Source organism: Megachile rotundata, chromosome 15 (assembly GCF_050947335.1).
Source record: "Megachile rotundata isolate GNS110a chromosome 15, iyMegRotu1, whole genome shotgun sequence".
Lineage (NCBI taxonomy): Eukaryota > Metazoa > Arthropoda > Insecta > Hymenoptera > Megachilidae > Megachile > Megachile rotundata.
In genome coordinates this window covers 10,392,486-10,413,440 of record NC_134997.1, presented here as the reverse complement: position 1 = coordinate 10,413,440, position 20,955 = coordinate 10,392,486, and the positions used below count along the sequence as shown (strand labels likewise).

The 20,955-nt window shown below is 32.9% G+C and overlaps 4 protein-coding genes and 1 long non-coding RNA gene across 9 annotated transcripts in view; 3 read left to right on the top strand and 2 right to left on the bottom strand.

Annotated features, from left to right (window-relative positions):
* Window positions 1-7,354, bottom strand: part of LOC100877316 (uncharacterized) — a 46,423-nt gene extending 39,069 nt beyond the window's left edge. For 2 of the 5 annotated variants that reach the window (XR_013040575.1, XM_076540029.1), the window contains exons 1-2: window positions 6,930-7,243; window positions 883-1,052 (exon numbers count right to left, since the gene is read on the bottom strand). The gene's annotated coding sequence lies outside the window, so the exon portion shown is untranslated. Of the gene's footprint in view, window positions 1-882; window positions 1,053-6,929 lie in introns of all 5 variants that reach the window. The other 3 variants (XM_076540032.1, XM_012282230.2, XM_076540030.1) reach the window with 3 other exon arrangements.
* A 4,426-nt stretch (window positions 7,355-11,780) lies between these two features.
* On the top strand, window positions 11,781-13,387 carry LOC105662108 (transmembrane emp24 domain-containing protein 7). Its single transcript, XM_012282228.2, has 3 exons — window positions 11,781-12,097; window positions 12,309-12,554; window positions 12,686-13,387. The coding sequence occupies exons 1-3, from the start codon at window positions 11,942-11,944 to the stop codon at window positions 12,899-12,901; spliced, it is 618 nt and encodes a 205-aa protein (XP_012137618.1). The 5' UTR covers window positions 11,781-11,941; the 3' UTR covers window positions 12,902-13,387.
* Window positions 13,388-13,532: 145 nt separating this feature from the next.
* LOC100877202 (CDK5 regulatory subunit-associated protein 3) lies at window positions 13,533-16,195 on the top strand. Its single transcript, XM_012282223.2, has 9 exons — window positions 13,533-13,667; window positions 13,902-14,076; window positions 14,195-14,433; window positions 14,502-14,772; window positions 14,845-14,972; window positions 15,047-15,328; window positions 15,408-15,619; window positions 15,706-15,877; window positions 15,947-16,195. The coding sequence occupies exons 1-9, from the start codon at window positions 13,662-13,664 to the stop codon at window positions 16,016-16,018; spliced, it is 1,557 nt and encodes a 518-aa protein (XP_012137613.2). The 5' UTR covers window positions 13,533-13,661; the 3' UTR covers window positions 16,019-16,195.
* LOC100877091 (uncharacterized) lies at window positions 16,050-18,932 on the bottom strand. The gene is made up of 6 exons (XM_012282224.2): window positions 18,274-18,932; window positions 17,868-18,182; window positions 17,076-17,298; window positions 16,777-16,941; window positions 16,599-16,708; window positions 16,050-16,507 (listed from the first exon to the last, which is right to left on the bottom strand). Exons 2-6 carry the CDS (start codon window positions 17,971-17,973, stop codon window positions 16,341-16,343), a joined length of 771 nt encoding a protein of 256 aa, XP_012137614.2. The 5' UTR covers window positions 17,974-18,182; window positions 18,274-18,932; the 3' UTR covers window positions 16,050-16,340.
* A 64-nt stretch (window positions 18,933-18,996) lies between these two features.
* LOC143265899 (uncharacterized) lies at window positions 18,997-20,824 on the top strand. Its single transcript, XR_013040694.1, has 3 exons — window positions 18,997-19,671; window positions 19,757-19,903; window positions 20,000-20,824. It is a non-coding gene; the product is annotated as an uncharacterized LOC143265899 (long non-coding RNA).
* Window positions 20,825-20,955: the final 131 nt, after the last annotated feature.

Genomic DNA, 20,955 nt, shown 5'->3' with positions numbered 1-20,955 from the left:
ATACAATTCTATTCTGATTGTAATCATATTATATTTTAATTATAGCTCTTTAACTATGTTATATTTTAATTATAATAATTTAATCATGTTATATTTCAATTATAACGATGTAATCATGTTATATTTTATGTTAACCTTGTCTCGCTCGACTAGTACGAGCACACTGAGAGTATTTCTCAAACGAGACAGAAATTTTATCGAATTCTTCGACGGTTAATTATAGTCACAAGGTTTGCGACAAAAACAGAAGATGCCTTGGCGAGAATGTCTACCGGTTTTCGAGGAATACCATAAAAGTACAAAGCTCCATGTGTGACCTGCATCTTGGTTAGTCACGAAGAAAAGCCACAGTCATTTTACATGGCCTTGTTGCATCGTATTTGTACTTGTGCCGAATGCAATTAGTACGGTGCATTCCTTGCATAATCCCAAACAAGTAAATAGAGTGTGAACATTACTTGCTACGATTAGGATATCTTTGGCCTTCTATTACTATAATCGAATTGTGGAGACTAAAATAATTCATGGAAAGAGATATGGTTAGGTACAAAGTGATTATTCTTGACAACTTGCAGAATTCTTGCAAACTCAAAAATTCTCTAGTTTGAACATTTTCAAAAACCCAGATGTCCAAACCCTAAAATGTTCACCTAGTCAAATAGTCATTGATTACTCTAATTAATACCTAGCCACCTTCTGTCGAAAAGCATTGTTTAAGCGAATTTATGTGATCGTTTCACTTTCTACGTTTCGAAACCGCCCACTCCGTCCGCAATTTAGAAAAGCATCATAAAATGAAAACGAGAAATTAGAGGCCTGGAATCGCGGCACAAAAGATCCGAAGCAAGTAGAAAGCCGATAGTATTCAAGTAGAATACTCACCTTCGCTAAACTTCTACACGTCCTCCGAGAACCCGTATAGTTCTCATAATTTCCCTCTTGATGCGGAGAAACAGAGTAGAGCGTTCTTCACGTGCGTGTACAGGAAATAGAAATCCAATATGTTCACGGTAGTCTCGACCAACAGAGCCAGTCCGGTGTTTCGCCTTATCCTGCAAATCGAAACTCACGTGTTTCAATTGCACGAGCAAAAAGTGGCACGGTGGTCCAGATTCTGGATCTTTTTGTATTCGTTCCGATTACGATTATCGTTCCGTTTTATTAACTCTAGAACTATCAGACAGGTCATTTCATACGTGCACGACTTTCTTCCTTAAATTGCAAAACTTTTTATGACGCGTTTCTTCGACGCTATTTTACTTTATATCGAAATAATGTGAATATCAATTTATGATTTATCGTTTGTACATTTATTTTTTTATTTTATTGAAGTTATACATGCGGAAGTACTTCATTATGTCCCTATATCCCTATGTCCCTAGATTACTATCTCTCTAGATCGAAATATCCCTAGATCGATATATCCCTAGATCCAAATATTCATAGATCCCAATATCACTAGATCCAAATATTCATAGATCCCAATATCACTAAACCCGAAAATCCCTAGATCCAAAAATCCCCAGATCCCAATCTCCCTAAATCCAAAAATCCCTAGATCCCAATTTCCCTAGATCCCAATCTCCTTAGATTCCAATTTCCCTAGATACCAATCTCCCTAAATCCAAAAATTCCTAGATCCCAATTTCCCTAGATCCCAATCTCCTTAGATTCCAATTTCCCTAGATCCCAATCTCCCTAGATCCCAATCTCCCTAGATCCCAATCTCCCTAGATCCAAATCTCCCTAGATCCCAATCTCCCTAGATCCCAATCTCCCTAGATCCCAATCTCCCTAGATCCCAATCTCCCTAGATCCCAATCTCCCTAGATCCAAATCTCCCTAGATCCCAATCTCCCTAGATCCCAATCTCCCTAGATCCCAATCTCCCTAGATCCCAATCTCCCTAGATCCCAATCTCCCTAGATCCAAATCTCCCTAGATCCCAATCTCCCTAGATTCCAATCTCCCTAAATTCTAATATCCCTAGATGCCAAATCACTAGATTCCGATATCCCTAAATCCCAATCTCCCTAGATCCCAAATCACTAGATTCCGATATCCCTAAATCCCAATATCCCTAGATCCCAATATCCGCTAGGAAGTGAGCCTACAGATTGATACGATATTAAAGAAATAAAGGAAAGATTTTGAAGGATGTTTTTATAAAAAATAATATAGTGCGATAATTATTTCTTGATTAGTTGTTCAAGGCTTGTATCTTCACCGAAAGTAATTATGTACATACGTTAGTAACAGAGAAGCGAATAAGAGAATGCATTATTTACGGGTGCATGAATTCATCGTGTCGTATTGGGTATCTTGTTATCTCTAGAACTTTAATTACGACTTCAAAGAAACAAAGAAATATCGTAATATGCTCATACACATGTACTCGTATGCCACGCTTCACTGACCCGACATTAATAAACTAATAATTCATTATGTTGCTAGTACGATTTACACGCGCGAGATCAATTCCAGACTCATGACCCAAATGAGCGTATACCTCTTTTGTTATTATTTCGTCTGATTGGGGAGTTCATTAACTTGATAACCATCCTTCCGATCGCAGACGTGCAATTTGGAGATGATCAAAGAAAGATATCGATCTCGTGCGAATTGCGATAATGATTATAAACGGAATTACAAGTGCGGGAAAAATTGTATAATGGGTTCATTAAAATTTGTGAAAGCTTTATTGTGGTACTAATAGCAGATTATTGAGGCTCGATCAAATTGTTTTAGAAAATTAATCCAGGCATTCGTTATAAGTTTCGAAGTCCAAGTCTGATTTCTTAAAATTTTTCAATTTTTCAATTTTTCAATTTTCCAATTTTATAATTTTTCAATTTTTCAATTCTTCAATTTTTCAATTTTTTCAATTTTTAAAATTTGTCAATCTTTCAATTCTTCAATTTTTCCATTTATAAAATGTCCAATTTTGAAAATTTCTATATTTCTGTATTTCTATATTTTTAACGAGTGTATCAATCTATTCAATGAAACAATCAATGAACGGATACAGGAGCATAGTTTCGTGGATCTTATTAAAATTTTCTCGTTCGCATCTCACGATGGGATTTCACGACGTGTCTACACAGAGAGAAAGTTTTCCACGAGAATATAATGGCATTAGATCGCCGATTCCGGTTATTCACTTAATTGTACGCATCGCTTTCATCCTTTTTGCGCGCATTAACAATTCTCTCATTGCATACGCACGGCAATTGTCTTTGCTTACAATTTCATTTAGATCAGATCGTTTACCGCTCGTCCAATTAGCGGACTACCATATCTGGCATAATTGTTCGGCAAAAGATTTTTATCTCGATCATTTTATGACCCATTTAATTCATATCAATCGTGCTGATCATCATTAAGTAGTATACAAATTTTCCAGTTTTTAAATTTTCTAATTGTTCCAAAAACATTCGGACAGACGATGAAAGACAGTATGTGACCGAGGGACCTGGTCCGCCCAAAAAAATTCCTAGTTACGTCAATGTCCAGAGCTCGTCCACATTGTCCCAGAACTAAAACCAGTCTACGCTACAAAAAGAAACAGCTAGATGCGTTAGCTTCGACTGTCTCTCGAAAGAGGATCTCCAGTTTTCTTCCGCGGTTGGATGAATGAGAGAAAAAGTCCTGATTCTCGCTCGTCTGGGAAGAGTTTAATAATAGCGTAACGCGGTTCTCTTTCTAGCCAGCGGACATTTCGAGAATCGATACGAGTTTACACCTAGCGAAGTTACAGTTCCATGCGTTCTTATTAATACGAGCTACAGATCTTTATCTAGACGAGCGTTTATAAAAGTTTAATTCATTGATGAAAATATTTTTACACGCTACTGTAATCTGAAACTTGAATGACTATGAAAGTTTTCGTCCTTTTACAATCACAAGGAGTGTGTAATAAAAAGTGAAAAAATGTGGCACGGTTTTTTTTCTTAATTAGAGGGAAATTAACTAACACAAAATATAATAGGAATATTATAAATAATTTCTATTATTATTTTACTGTTTCAATATCACTGTATTTGTTCCGTGATTCTAAAATACGTCTATAGTACTGAGTGGCCAAGAGGCCCTGACGTCACGTGACCCCCCTTGCGCGCGCAATTCAAATGTCACATGGGGCCCCTTTTCACTCAAACAAATTTTCCTATTTTTGCTAACGCGTTACTAAATGATGCTGTAACAATAGTAAAACAGTAATAGAAAAAGAAGAAGAATGTTGCACGTATAAAGGATGGTACGTAATACCTGCAGCACGTTCTACGCTAAATTAGCCTGCCCAGAATAAAAGCTGGCAGCGAAGCATTACAAATGGCACGTTTCTTCCAATCTGCATTGGCAGATTGCCTGCTAATTATTAACCGAGAGATTCACAATTATACGCCAGGCCGTTGACCTGTCCATCCGCGAATGTCGCGACGGTGAAAACTAGAGTTTATCGGACGGACAGTAAAGATCGATCGAAACGTGTACGTACGTAACATTCACGTGCAAGCAAGTCTAGACAGTTGACTGCACCGTTTTATGACCGTCTTACGACAAAAATCGTATTCCAGGAATATAACCGCGCGGATGCGGTACCACCCTTTTATGACTTATGCGAAATTTATTCCCGCGGTGGATGCCTCCTACCTTAAACTCCATTACGTATACTTCTATTCCCCGTGAATTTCGCGCAATTTGTCAAGTAATACGCTCCGTTTAAGATAACCGCAATGCTACTATTTTAATACTGTACAGATAAATAACACTGCTATTCTCTAGTTATAAATAATACTAGATACACTTCACAATACTAGATACAACTGTTTTATAGTCACAAATTGACTGTGTATACTTTTACATAGTAATGAAAGATTATTTTGTAATTATACATAATATTGATACACTGCTAGATAATTTGCTATGCTGTTATATATTTATGAATAATACTATAACATTATTTTATATTTTTAAATAATACTATTCTATACTTGTGAACAGCTATGTACTTATCTGTTCTTATATATGCTTGCATACTTGTATACATATATACTTATATATATGCTTATATACATATAAACTTATACATAATTACATAAGTTAATACACTCATATGTATTTATATACTGTCTCAGTAAATTTAAATTGTTAAAAAAATATTGCATCACACCGCCATCTTAATTGGGAACAATATATTGAGATCAAGAGATTTATTAATATAGCTGAGTATTTCAGTCAGGCGTCCGTCAACCTTGCTTCGTTTATTTGCTATATTCGACTATTTTTAACTTTCGTTACAGCTACGTCTCCCATGTAACCCATCGCTAGTTCGTTGGATAACCAGTTGGGAAGAAATTGAGAAAGAAATTGCGAAATCAATAGTTAATCTTTTGTATATTTGATTAAATAAATAAACTTCCGTCGGATTTATTTTTGAAATAGCAAAGATTTAATGGGAAGGCTTAGGAAAAACACTCTACTCGTCTGATGTTACAGAACGAATGGAGTGCAAAGATAATCTTCGCGGAAATCATTTCTCTTGGGAATAATCAAGGTCAGTTCTTCATGGAATTAGAAAATAAATTCAATTACTTGTATAGTTCAAGTAAATGTGACCATTTGAACTAATATATTTTAGAAATATATTATTAATAAACTATATTAATTAATAAATAAATTAGTTTAATTATTAACAACGTTTAAATTATTTAATAATTATATCATTAAGGTATTTGCAATTTTATTTCTTAAGAAATGATATAAATTTATTATAAAATAAGCTTCTGTATTTTTCATATTTTGTATAATAAAATACCAGAATCTCATAGAATATTTTTTGCATTGTTTATTTGCAACACAATACAACACCAAGCTATTTTCTCAATTTCTTCGACAAGATAATACTTAACACAAAAAACATCATTCGATACCAGAGATACACCGGATCCAGTATCGATTTCGTCCAAAAGTGAAATTCGATAGCAAAAATAATATCGCACCAAAAGACTATTAAGGAGCATGCTGGAATCTTCCATAATATTATCTATATATTCTAACATTTCAGCTAATGCTTTTACATGAAATTGCATAGAAGTAATTTATAAAATTATTTATAAAATAAATTACAATTTTCTACGCCAGTAGAGCATGTTGAAACGCTACGGAATTCGAGCAAGTGACTTTGAAGAAGCCTGTTCTACAAAACCACTTACGATCCTTTGTTTGTTATTCTAGAAGCATATTCAAAACAATATTCACCGGACAAAACTCTTCTGTATACGAGTTTAATTGTGATTAAGACAATGAATAAATTTCAAAGGTCAAAAGCACAATAATTTATAAATGACACGAATTCCTTTAATCTTTCTTTCACAGTTAAATTTGTTCAAATCAGTTTTATTTAATAGCGCCTGTTATTGAAACTCGGGAACAGGTACTAAATCTTCTTGTCACATGATCAAACTAGAAAGAATTAATTTTTAATAAATATAGTTTAGATATATTTAGAATTTTTTATATTTCTAAATTACCTATTTTACCTAAATTACCTTGAGACAATATTCAGATTTATAAATGTTTAAAGTTTCAAATTCAGGGTAAAGCGCTTTTCCCTACATCGCCATTTTCCCTAGGAAAATCTATCATGCCCACTACTGTACATAATAACTAAATCGGTTCTAACCAACGGTATAATTCAACTCCATTATGCTTGATACCACACGATTCAAATAATTAGAAACACCACAGTATTAGGTACCAATTAACCATTTTATATAACACGCGATTCAAATTGTTAATCACTTTCCATTTTTCTCTGTTATCGCTATCATTTAAATCAATCTACTCGATTACGCGATCCATTTAAATGTTAAGTTCTGTTAAGATTAAAATTATTGAAAAAAATTATAATAAATGTTTCATTCGCTTACCTTACATCGGCAACCGCAAGGAAGATTTTTCAAGTCACCGACCTACGTTACACCAGATCATTTTTAATCTTGAGCAGCAACGGAGTCTTCCTTTCACACGTATATATTGCTGCTTACGAATTCCACTCAAAAGAGCCACACAAATTATTCACACACGAATTCGTTGTTAGTACGTAAGTAGAAAAATCGTTGTTTAAATAACACAGAGTTAGAAACAGAAGGTACACGGAAAGAGATCCGTCTCTTACCGTTGTCGTTCGAAAACTCATGGTGCGAGCTTGATGCGATCGTGTGCTTCTTCCCCCACTACGTTCGAGTTAATCGTGGCGAAGAAACCCCTCGTGTTGTTCGTATTTCGAACCTGACTCTTCGTGTATACACAGATACACGTGTACCATACATCGTTGTTCAAAAGTTGTGCACGCAAGTTAATGAAAAAGATCTACATTTTGCAATAATATCCGGATAAGTGAATCCTCTTATATGACCGCATACACCTACTGACTCAGGACAGAAGCAAGATAGATTTTTATCATAGAAGATGGTTTTATAATTTCCAAAGATAGAAATAAGATAGGAACAATGAAATTAAAAATTAAACATGACAATTACGAATCGTGACCAGCCATCAATGTAATGACATCGGTCTATAAATACTAATATCCTTTATCGATTTGGAATAAAGATCACTAACCTCGTGTACCTTAACTCGGTAATACACAACTGGTATACATGCGCGTGCACTGATGACAATTTCAAAATGTTAATGTTTAGTTTTCGAAATATAAATTTAATTCGTCTTGTATGTACCGATAAACTATTATCAAAAACTATGGTGTATAAGTGCTCACTCTTATATTAACTGCTTGAAGTTTCCTACTAATTGACAAGTGACGAATGTAGCTTTGTTTAGTCCATTAATGGCGGTATAGGTATTTTGCAGGCAAAAATGGTGGTGCATTTTAGTCTTGATCGAACCTTTCTGTATCGATTTCATTCTTCGATATAGCAACACGTTAAATTTAGAACTGCTTGCAGATGTAGTTAAGGATCATTCAAGCACGCTATGCGGAGTTATCAAAAAATTCACGAGCATTATTGCCATGCTAGCAAGAGGTCTGGATTATGCGATAAGTCGTATGTACCTACACAACTAAAGCGTACCGTATTGCATTACACAAATGCATATGTATATTCGCTGCACCTGCATCGGTTGTCTATATGATTCGATCTACGCAACCGCAATTTTATTCGTCTTGATAAAATCAATCTTGTTTCAATTGTACGTTAAATGGCTGCGATTAAACAAAATAATTACCATCGGAAACTTTAAGTTTCGTGACACGCTAAATGTTTAGAATTGTTTACGGTCGATACATGTTCTTACGTTGTTTCTTTGAAAGGCGAATTTTGTCCTTTGGAATAATTTAACGAAATTCTGTGTCCGTATGAAATGATACTTGACGTGACATAGAATTTTTCGTGCTCCACCACGCTCAGTTTTCTTTTGCAATGAAAAGGACCTTTATATTGCTCTCCCCCTTTTTTGGCCACCCTTCTTGCCCTTCGATACACGTGACTTGTTCTGCAACACACTTCCATGAATAAGTAACATGACAGACAAGGAGACTCTATTAGAATAGTAGGCGGAGCTGTAGGGCGCCTCACGCAATACCGTTCTGTACGTGTATACACGTGTTTGCTTCAAGTATTAAAACCTTCCCTTACTGTTAGGGTGTTCCATCCAAAAATTACAACTCATCTGCAGAAATATTTTAATTAATCGTCCAGTAAAATAACTACTTTACTAAAAAACATAATTCTAATATACATATTAAAGTTTATAATAGCCTTAAATTTTTGTATTAATATTATAGATATACATCTGTTACAATAAATATAAATCATAAATGATTTTCAAACATTTTTTATTAAAGATCAGACTCACCTCTTGAAGAAACGTGAGCGCTAAAAATTTATACACTCAAAAGAAGGAAATAATAAAAATCGATGTAATCGATACTCCTAAGAGAACTTCCGGTTTTTAAAAGTATGCAATACACGTAGAGGAAGCTAGTTAATATTCCTCCAACTTGTAAGCGTATATGTTTTTATTGAGCGAGCGAGCCGAAGGCGGGCGAAGCTCTTATACTTGATTTTCCAACTTCTCTGCCCGCGTTTTTCTTTTGCACCACTCAACCAATTCTCATCAAATTTTGCACGCACATGCGTTCGTACATCCAGATGGACATAGAAAAAAAAATTTTAAATTAGACTTTCCACGGAGGAATAATTACCGAAAAAACTGATCCTCATAGACTTCAAAGTAAAAATTAAATTTGTTTACGTTACAAATAGTGCAGTTTATGGACTAAAAAATTGGCGTCCATCTAGCGGCAAAACGGGTGAACTAAACCTAAAAAATAAGGGTCCGAACACACATGTACGCAAAATAAAAAAATGAATATTTCGGCACTTTGACGACGTAGTATGGTTCCTGAGGGATTTAGAAACAAATTTCTATTAGGGTTTGATGCGTTTTGATGCGTAATAAAGCCAGAAAATCAATTTTTGTCGAATTCGGTCCAAAACGGTACAGGTGGCGCCATCTAGCGGCGAGTGGCGGAACTACGAAAAACTAAAATTTCGATTTTCTCAAAAACTAGGGACTTTTCCGAAATTCTGAGATATACAAATTGTTCCTTGTCGTCTACGGAATCGAACGAATCTAATTGCAGCCTGCTAGGACAATTATTAAGGAAAATAGAAAAATAGCCCATTTCATGGACTAAAAAATTGGCGTCCATCTAGCGGTGAAAGTTGGAACTACAAAAATAGAAAATCTCGATTTTCTCGAAAACTAGGGACTTTTCCGAAATTCTGAGATATACAAATTGTTCCTTGTCGCCTACGGAATCGAACGAATGTAACTATAGCCTGCTAGGACCATTATTAAAGAAAATAGAAAAATAGCCCAATTCATGGACTAAAAAATTGGCGTCCACCTAGCGGTGAAAGTTGGAACTACAAAAATATAAAAATGCGATTATCTCGAAAATTAGCGAACTTTGAGTACTTCTGAGGCTCAGAAAGTGCTACGTGATCGCATTAGAAACAAAATAAAGAAATAAAAGTTTTCTGAAAGCTGTAATAAAGAAAATAAAAAAAATGTCATTTTATGGAGAAAATTTGTGGCGCCATCTAGCGGCGAAACTGCGAACTAAAATGAAAAAATGTATGTCCGAACACGCAGTAAAAGGGTCAAAGAACAATTGATTTTCTGGGCTTAATAGGTAAAAGAATGAATAGCTTATTCAACAAAAATTGCTTCAAATTATCTAAAGAAACATATTAGGCCATCAAAGTTGCGAAATATTACTTTATATATATTTCCTTAACGCGTGTTCGGACATACGATTTTTTAATTTAGTTCGCAGTTTCGCCGCTAGATGGCGCCACAAATTTTCTCCATAAAATGACATTTTTTTTATTTTCTTTATTAAAGCCTTTAGGAAGCTTTTATTGCATTATTTTGCTTCTAATACGATCACATAGCACTTTCTGAGCCTCAGAAGTACTCAAAGTTCACTAATTTTCGAGAAAATCGCATTTTTATATTTTTGTAGTTCCAACTTTCACCGCTAGGTGGACGCCAATTTTTTAGTCCATGAATTGGGCTATTTTTCTATTTTCCTTAATAATTATGCTAGCAGGCTATAATTACATTCGCTCGATTCCGTAGACGACAAGGAACAATTTGTATATCTCAGAATTTCGGAAAAGTCCCTAGTTTTCGAGAAAATCGAGATTTTCTATTTTTGTAGTTCCAACTTTCACCGCTAGATGGACGCCAATTTTTTAGTCCATGAAATGGGCTATTTTTCTATTTTCCTTAATAATGGCCCTAGCAGGCTATAATTATATTCGTTCGATTCCGTAGGCGACAAGGAACAATTTGTATATCTCAGAATTTCAAAAAAGGCCCTAGTTTTTGAGAAAATCGAAATTTTAGTTTTTCGTAGTTCCGCCGCTCGCCGCTAGATGGCGCCACCTGTACCGTTTTGGACCAAATTCGACAAAAATTGATTTTCTGGCTTTATTACTCATCAAAACGCATCAAACCCTAATAGAAATTTGTTTCTAAATGCCTCAGGAACCATACTACGTCGTCAAAGTGCCGAAATATTACACTTTGCATGCCCAGTGGAATTGACATTGGCGGCTCATATACGCATCGCAATGCTGACACAAAATAATTAATTACTCATTACCCGAACATTATTTATGAACTTTTATGATCGAAGCATGTAAATAATGCATTACTGACCATTCTTTAATCATAAAAGTTCATAGATTGTGCTCAGAAAGTGAGTAATTAACGATTTTGCATACTCATTATCGTATATATTCCTCCTGCGCGACAAAACACGTGACAAAAATTGTCTATATATTTATTAGTGAATCCGGAAATATTAAAAATAAAATAATGTGCAAAATAATGTTAAATACATGTTTTTATTCTATAATAGAATTTTGTTCTAACACCCCAAAATTCCAAATTTTCTAAAGTTTAAAAATTCCGGGATTCTAGAATTTCAAAACCTCAAAGGTCGAGTTTCAAAAATTTTGAAATCAAAGTGTCGAAATTCTAAAGTTGCATATCGCTGTGTAATGTTCAGATACATTTTTTTCAGAATTACTTCGTGACACTAAGGCTTTCTTTGGATTCATTAGTAGAATTAGGTATATTAAATTTTCTTGAAATATTATATTTTTTATAACTAATATATAAAATAATTTTTAGATTTGGACGTCACTGTAGTCAATTCCGTTTGAGTGGCGCTCTTGTCGTGTTAACGCGAGCAATATCCGGCCACGTTAAAATTGTTTGGTTAGAATATTTAATTGCAGCCTTGATCGGCTAATTGGATATTGTGACTCATAAAATCTTTTGAAATTAAATGTTTGTAGAGTAGTGAACACGCAATAAATATAAGGAACTAATAAAAAAAATGAACTACTGGTCAGTTTGCTTGTTATTTCTCTCGCTGTTTGGTACAATATTACGCACTGGTGGCGTTGAGCTAACCTTTGAACTGCCTGACAATGCGAAACAGTGTTTCTTTCAGGATATTGAGCAAAATGCAACGGCAATGCTTGAATTTCAGGTACATATAATCATACTTTGTTAAATAAAAGCATTTTCAGTAACAGTTCTTTACAAAGCAAAGTTATGACATTGTAAGTGTTATCAGTTCTGCATTAGAAATCAAATATATAAATTTATTATAACATCAATATTTAAATTATTCCTGTAACATCCATCTTCATAGATAACGCAGAAAGAATTATTTCAAGTTAAATAAATATTTGTTTTAGGTTGTGACTGGTGGACAATACGATGTAGATGTAATTTTAGAAGCTCCAAATAAAAAAGTCATTTATCATCAAATAAAAACACAGTTTGATTCGCATCAATTCACAGCACCAATAACAGGAGCTTACCAAGCCTGCTTTAGCAATGAATTTTCAACATTTTCCCATAAGCTTGTGTATATGGACTTCCGAGTCGGTGAACAATTGCCACTTGCTGGACTTGGTGAACATGCTACTGTTATGACTCAGGTAACAGCTAGTTACAGCTAATTAATAATAGAGTGAAAAGACTGAGGTTTAAAACTTTTAAGACCTAAGCCTTACATATTATTAGTGTGCAGAGTAAATCATATATGTATAAAACAAATATTTCTTTTCAGATGGAATCCTCTGCAGAAACAGTATTTAAAAATTTGAATAGTATCTTGGATTATCAAACACATCATCGATTAAGAGAAGCACAAGGTCGTAAACGTGCAGAGGATTTGAATACACATGTACTTGGATGGTCTATTGTAGAAATGATTACAATTATAGTCATATCTGTGGGGGAGGTGTTTATTTTAAAAACCTTTTTCACAGAACGAAAACATTAGCCTATTCATTAGTGCATTTGCGAATCATACTGTTTACTTTGTTCACAATAAAGTAACTAATCCGTCTGAGTAACGTGAAACGGTATTACGTTTAATGCTCCATAAACGCTATCAACCATGGTGCCATGTTATAACTTTGGCCAGTTGTTATATCCATACTCATTTTGAATGTGGAGGTACAATCCCAAACAGACGGAAAAATTATAGTAAAAGAAACTTGCTACAGTTTTCTTGCATATGAGAATGTTGTGTATGCGTGTTCATGTGTGTATCATTTAAGTTATATGAAGAATAGGACATTTCAATATGGGTACCTGTTCTATTATGAGCTGTAATAGAGAATGTGAGGATAATTGGATTGTTATTTGTTTTTATGATAAACTTACAAATTATAATCGTACTTTGACACTGATAGTGTAATGTTGTCATGGGAAACATTTTTCTTACTGTGAATGTGTAATATAATAAATTAAACTTTTGTGTGTATCAGTAGTCTTAATTATTTTATCCTTTCTGACTTTTATCATTTTAATCATAATAAATTATATGTGTTTTAATACATAGCTTAACAACCATTGAAGTATATATACATTGTTTATATCTTCAATGAATTTTTTTTATAAACGGAAATACGTAACTTGTGTCGTTAAGACAGCCGGTGTTTTAACTTTATCGTTGTATCCACTTCAGATACAAAACGTAACAGCTGTTATAACCTCTCAGAAATAACACAAACAAATTCTATAAAACAGCTGTAAACATGGAGGTAAATTTTTAAACATTAAAATTTATTGTTGTACTTGATTTTGTAAATTATAAAACATCTTTAATACATGTAAATTTTCAATTGTATACATATTTTATTATATGGATTATATTTCTGTTAAATTTATACATAAGTTTGAGGCATGCCTCAAGTGATTAAAAAAAAAATTTCTGTAAAATTTTTTGTTTATTAACAGTATTTAAACAAATTTAATTAATGCTATGCGTTATTTAGGAACAAAATATTCCTATTGATATCAACACTGGAAAATTATTGGAATGGCTAATTAATAGGCGGCATTGCAGCAAAGATTGGCATTCAAAAATATTAATAATTAGAGAAAAAATTAATAATGCAATACAAGATATGCCTGTCCATGAGGGAATTGCAAAATTATTATCTGGTTCATGTAAGTCAAAGTTATTTTATAGTAGAGATATATTGAGATAAAATGTAAATATTAAGAACAATGACTGAAAATGTATTTATCAGACTGTTTCTTATGAAATGTCAAATTGATTTTTCAGACATAAATTATTTCCATTGTTTAAAAATAGTAGACATTTTAAAAGAAACTGAAGCTGATACCAAAAATTTATTTGGAAGGTATGGGTCTCAAAGAATGAAAGACTGGCAAGAAATATTAAATTTATATGAAAAAGATAATGTATATCTTGCAGAAGTAGCACAAATGCTTATAAGGAATGTTAATTATGAAATTCCAAGTACTAAAAAACAAATTCAAAAACTAGAGCAAATGCAAGTTGTAAGTATTTATAGAATATACATTATTTATTACTATTTCACTAATAATAATTATATACATAATGGCAGGATTTAGAAAAAAAAGAAGCAGATTATAAAAAGTCAGAAAACACAGCTAGGTCAGAATTTAATGCTCTGTGTAAGCAATTAGATGTTCCTGGTCAACAAATTAAACAAGAATTAGCAGAGAAAGTAAAAGAACTTCCTGAAATGTATGAAAAGATTGCAAAAAAAGCTAAATCTCTAGAAAAAGCTGTTGAATTTTATTGTAGTTTTGTTAATTATACTCTTGGTAGACAACATGATGGTGGTTGTGTTCCAATGGTGAAATATGTTATTGGTAAGTTAGTATCTTAGTGCAAAGGTTTGTTTATAAAATTATTCCACATATTATATTAAACATTATAAACAGAGAAAGGCAATACTACTACATATGAATGGATGTATGGAGAACCACCATTATCAATAAGTGAGCCACCATTAAATATAAGTTTTGATGATGATTCAGACAAAAAGGAAGTTGACAATATTGAGAATGTTGTATGTGTACACTTATAAAATATTGTAAATCATATTTTGACTAGCTTATTTATACATTATGAAAATCAATTTAGGGAATCGATTTTGGAGAAATTGATATAAATAGAGGTATAGAAAATGGAGGCATAGATTTTGGTGATGATGTCAACTTAGATGCTGGAGGTGACATTGATTGGGGTGATGAAAATGTGGAAGAGGTTCCACCAGGAGATATTGATTACAATATTTCTTTAGAAGAATCTGGTATAGTTGTAGAAGCAGCTGGCCATGAAGGTGGTACTGCTGCTGGTACTGAAGCATATAGAGTTCTTGATAATCCAGCTACTAGAAATGATTTTATTAATCAGTTATTTGAGGTATATGCACTTCTCATTTACTGAAGTTTATATGTGCAATTTCTCATGGTCACTAAGTTGGAATTTTGTTCATTTCTAGTTGGAAGCATTCCTTAAATTGCGTTTGTACGAGTTTAAAGGAAATGACAGTATAAATTTCTTGAGCTTCAGTCAGTTACAAGACTCGTCTTCTATTCTACAGCATTCTACATTAGAAAGTACTCAAAATATGTTGGATAATGTTCAAGTTGTTTTGTCTGAAATTTTAGATACTAAAGTCCAGCACTTACACAATATCAAGCATTCTGCAAGGTAATTGAAGTAACTGTTTCTTTACAAGTTAATCGAAAAAGTGAAAAATCTTGAGCTTTTTAGAAAATAAATATTTATGTTTACAGATACGTAGATATATTAGCTTCATCCTTAAAACAAAAACTAACCTTGATTGAAAAAATGACAGCGCTACAAAAGAATATGCGGGAGAAACGGGAAGCTACTGCAGAACAAGCTGCCGCTGTTCGACCTCTTTTACAACTGCTAATCCAGAGGACAAAAGAGTTACAAGCAGAGGTATTTATCACAATGTTCTACCGAATTTATCTATCCAATATTTGTTTACCAAATTTTTTTTATTTACAGATAGAGAAAGATATTTCGAAGAAATATAAAAACAGGGTTGTGCATTTGACAGGAGGCATAAGTGCTTTGTAAATAATTAATAAAATATAAAAAATAGAACCTGTTCAATGTAAATAAGATTTTATTACGAAACAAGGGCGTGGACGGTATTATGTATTGTACAAAAAATTGATTACACATTTTTTTTATATTGCAATAAATGTTGCTGTTATAACGCAATAAAGATAAATAACATTTTATTTTAAAATATATTGTCTTATAGGTATACAATTTGTACCTTTCGTTGCGACAGATGTTACGATATGTGTTAATGTACATCCTTGCTATCTTTGGCATTTAAACGTAATATTACCAAATTATAAATTAATTTCCTTCATTGTCATTGTATGAACAATTACATAATCATGAAAAGGTTTTGTACCAATCTCCAAGGCGACGACGTGCACATAGCTTTGGTTGTCGGGCAAGGATAACGTCGTAAACATTCAGCAAATGACCGATCACATTCGCATAATCGTTGAGCGCATGAACCAGATCCTCCCCAGTTTCCGTGTTCAACAGCTACAACGACAGTATATATTTTTGAATAAATATGAATTAATAACGCAACATGAATTTAATTCATATAGAACATGAATAGAATTCAACAAACCGCATACGGGTTTATAACCGTGATAACATTTCCAATAATATGGTACAAAATATTCTGAAAACATTGCACAGTCTGTAGCATCATAGCACCAGTCATGCATTTTACAACATCTGTAAATTGTAAAAAATAGTTAAGAATTTTTATTTTATGTGTACACATAATTTAAAAGATGGCTTGCCTATCTATTCCATCTAATGCATATCCTGAACCCAAAAAACCACAGTAACATCCATATCCTTTGTAAGCTAAAGGATTACATCCAGTGGCACAAATTACCATATTATAAAGGTGTATCACACCACGTTTAAATCTTTTATGTGACAAATTTTGTTCACTGTATGCTCTGAAACAAAGTACTGTTCTTTTTAATATGTAATATTATTTTTATTTGAAGAAAACAATCGAGAAAAAATCTTCATATAATTTTATTGAAAAATATATTTTGAAATAAGTATAAAACTCTTATCATGAACTTACAAAAGTTCCTTTGTATCATTGTGTGTAACATTGACAGAAAAGGATTCATGCATGTAAACGTTTTCCTTCTGTTGTTGGACAGATACCGAATCCCATGGTTTTTGTTTTATATGAAGATTTCCTTTTTGCCAATCATTTTGTACATAATTAATTAATGGTCTACTTTTATATAATTTATACATTTTATTTCCACTCAATTTTTGGGTACTTGGAATATTTCTGGCTGTACATTAAAATTTATAAAAAGCATTATTTATTAAAAGTATTGTTTAATTTATAAAAAGAATTTAAATTTAAAGTATATGAAATATAAGAAAGAAAAATCGCTTTCCTAATTGCTGAAAAAATTTATGATTAACATTCCACTTCTCTTCTTCAGTCTACTGGTTAATGTCTAATTGTGCTCGAAAATTTTTTTCTATTTTTCAAGCGCGTGCTCTTTCATTTCACGCTCGCTGCACCATGATCTATAAAGGCGAGGCACACTTCCGCACAGAATTCCGTATAGTAATTATTTCAGCAAAAAGAAATTGCTTATTAATCAAATTTAAAAACAGTTTAAACGACGTTAAACTATAATTTGACGGTTCATTGCGTTTTCGCTTTCTCTCTAATACGATTTCTGCCGTAAACAAACATTGTCATGCATCATTTGTCACGAAGTGTTGATCGAAAATTTAAAAAATTTTTAATTTTTAAATTTGCAACTTTGTATGCACTAAAATATATATTGGTAAATTTCAACGTTTTTAAGCAATCAATTTGCAAATTTGACAGGTAGATTATACCTACCACGACTTTCGCAGCAAGGCAGTGCAATAACAATCACAAGGAAGATAATGATCCTCCAATCGAAGACATCAGGAATCAATATAACGTTGATCCTTTTACGACTCATCGAGCACGTTTTCCCAAATACGGAAACAACTGAATGTCAGCTACGATTTTTCAACATCTCCAATAATCCAGTCAGATTCGTAGCTTCAATCAAATATTTTGTTCTTGAACTCATCACGGTCCGTTTAAATCATAGAAAATCATTTTTAAGACTTTCCATACAATGTCTTCCTGAGATTCATTTCTCGCCGAAATTTTAAAACACTAAACCTGTGATATTAAAAAATACGATTTATGAATAAACACAAAAAATTCCACGATTATTTACACTAAATTTTTTCGGCGAGTAAATAGACACGACCTTCACAGTTAGGATCCTTAGATGCACTGAAAGAGGGCGAAAGAAACACTGACAAAGTTGGATCACCTTCCATAAAGTCTGCTGAACCTGATGACCCCAGATGTATCCCTTGAGGTCCGCTGCGAAGCACTAACGACTGGACTCTCATCTACAGAATTGCCAGCAGCTCTGAGAAACCTGCTGTTACACTTTCGGCGACTTCCTTGAAGAAGAGAGGGTCTCTTCACCTTTTGTTCATCTCAGCTGCGATTTCAGTTTGATGTCTATCTTTATGGCTAAGTTCCCAGAATTATTGTTCGAATAATTTCGAAATAAAAGTTTGTTGAAATTTAATCCGACTTCAAAATGATATAATTAAAGTGAATATACATCAGTCTCTTTGTAAACATGACTTTCTCGAGGCTTTTTCATTTTCATTTAATTTCTGATGTGACATCCTAAAGGAGACGTAATGAAGACTTTCTCATTGTTGTATAAAATGAAATTTGTACGACCTGATTTTTAAGTGGCTCGTGTCTTTCTTAGAAGCTCAAAGGGTAAAGGACAAACGTGTCTCTTGAAAGAAGAAACTATTACCTTGATTAAAAATATTTCTAAACACTGTATGAATTTATTGAGGCTCAAGAAAATTTAAACGCAGTGAAAACAGTAGGTACGATATTATAATTGCATATTTGAAATACTATTTCATTTTCTAATTTATACCACACGAAAGCATTACTAACCTCATGAAATTATAATCTTTAGAATTTCCTTTAATCTTCCGCTTCACAGTTATTCGATTACTGCGGCGCGGACCCCTATGATATTCAATATCCTTGATAACACACATGTGACACACTAAGTTTCTACGCATCAAATCGAGAAATAATTCAGTTACTTATCCTGATTTTAATTCTCTGAAACTGAAATATTTGAGTATTCAGAAATTTTAACACAAAATTTCGCAAAAAATAATTTCGAATTATTCAAGTATTCAAAATTTTGTAATCTGAATGTCACTCGTGAAGCAAATGTGACATAATTTCACCCTGGATCTTTAAATATGGCTGACGCGCCAAATATCGGGAACGGCAAATTCACCTATTAACCGACTATTTGCAATAGCAAAATAGAAGAACCTGGTTTGCTGGTACATATTCGCAGTGAATGGATTTGCTCGAATCTAGCGGTACTCGTAGTATGTGTGTAACAGATGTTTGATATACCGTGAAGTTCTAAAAACGCGATCGAAAGAAACTATGTGACAGTTGGAATATTAAGTGTTATTGAAAACTCTTGCTCGAAAGAAATGAATCGTCTCTGATCTGAAGACAATTACCACGCTTGTTTTTGTTAACTTTTAATGGATGAGAAAAAGATGACATAAAATAATACTTCTGTCAAGCTTGACATTCGGTGATTAAATAAACATTAAATTAATACTTGTTCGAATTCTCCTCCACTTCGTTTCTACGAGATTGATTTCTCTTTGTAACTTCAGATTTTTATGGGCTTTTGTTTCCGTGCAATGTAATTACTTGTAGACACGATGGAACATCGTGAGAAAGTACCCTTCGAAGAATGTGAATCGAAGGAAACAACACGATTAGTTTGCACGCAATCCACTTAATGTTGCACGATCTAAAAGGTTTTGACTGTTCGTTTAAAATTAGATTATTTTGCAATCACATTTCGACAGCTCAGCGTAACAAAAATTGTACTAATTATCCTAATCTTATTTCAGATACACTACTCTGTGTCTTGACGTTTTTAAGGGTTCGCAGTGATATGGACCATTTTTCTTATAAGGGAAGAAAACTTGTATATTTTGCTAGCCATATAACCTATATCAATTTTTTATATTATTTCATCTGTTAATTTTAGACATTCTTTTAGTTCCATATGCAAAATGCTTTAAATTTGACAAGAACGCTGAAGGTAAAAACGCAAATAAAACAAGTGTAAGTTTATTTTAAAAATCTTCAGTTCTTCGAAATATGAATTTCTTCGTTTACGGGATTCATATTTTTAAAATAAAAATTACCGTAGTTTCCCAACCACGCAAATTACAAGAAATTTGTTGGCAATTTTCTAAGTGACTTCACGATCGCACAAACATTTTTATTTCCTCTAAATATGTAAATTAGCCTGTAGTTATCTCTCTCAAAAGTGGATCGCCTGTGAAGCCAAGCGTATCGTAGCGTAGGCTTGCGTGGTACACCTACGGTTAGGTTTACGTTCATTTTACATCGAATCCAAAACAAACCTAATAGGTCAAAGGATTCTAATGCAAAGTTATGACAGGGTTGATTGCATACTTTCATCGATAACGTTATAAATCGTATAATAAAAACACAAGAATTAGAAAGTATGAGATAATTTTTTAAACGCGATCTAAATCTTGATTCTTTGGATAAAAATTTTAGTAACGGAACCTTCGGTCTTTCTTTATATGTAATGTAATTTTTATTTAATGAATAGTTCTGTTTAGATGTATAAAAATATTTTGAATGAAAAACAAATAAGCTTTTATTATTTAATTATTAAATAACAATTTCATAATAATTCTATGATGTTATTAAAATTTATTTTCGTTCTTTAAGATTATTAATATTTACAAAAATAGTGTGAAATGTTATGTATTAAATTTATAAAAAATAATGTATTTATGATAATCAATAATGTGCATTTCTGAAAAAA

What these genes read in the sequence shown, in the direction of transcription:
- LOC100877091 (XM_012282224.2), bottom strand. Translation starts at nt 17,973, where the DNA reads ATGAGTCGTAAAAGGATCAACGTTATATTGATTCCTGATGTCTTCGAT. An exon ending in AATGATACAAAGGAACTTTT is followed by an intron (nt 16,942 to 17,075) that starts GTAAGTTCATGA and finishes ACTTTGTTTCAG; the next exon opens with AGCATACAGTGAACAAAATT. An exon ending in GCATTAGATGGAATAGATAG is followed by an intron (nt 16,709 to 16,776) that starts GCAAGCCATCTT and finishes TACAATTTACAG; the next exon opens with ATGTTGTAAAATGCATGACT.
- LOC100877202 (XM_012282223.2), top strand. An exon ending in TTATTAATCAGTTATTTGAG is followed by an intron (nt 15,329 to 15,407) that starts GTATATGCACTT and finishes GTTCATTTCTAG; the next exon opens with TTGGAAGCATTCCTTAAATT. An exon ending in CAAAAGAGTTACAAGCAGAG is followed by an intron (nt 15,878 to 15,946) that starts GTATTTATCACA and finishes TTTTATTTACAG; the next exon opens with ATAGAGAAAGATATTTCGAA.
- LOC105662108 (XM_012282228.2), top strand. Translation starts at nt 11,942, where the DNA reads ATGAACTACTGGTCAGTTTGCTTGTTATTTCTCTCGCTGTTTGGTACA. An exon ending in CGGCAATGCTTGAATTTCAG is followed by an intron (nt 12,098 to 12,308) that starts GTACATATAATC and finishes TATTTGTTTTAG; the next exon opens with GTTGTGACTGGTGGACAATA. An exon ending in ATGCTACTGTTATGACTCAG is followed by an intron (nt 12,555 to 12,685) that starts GTAACAGCTAGT and finishes ATTTCTTTTCAG; the next exon opens with ATGGAATCCTCTGCAGAAAC.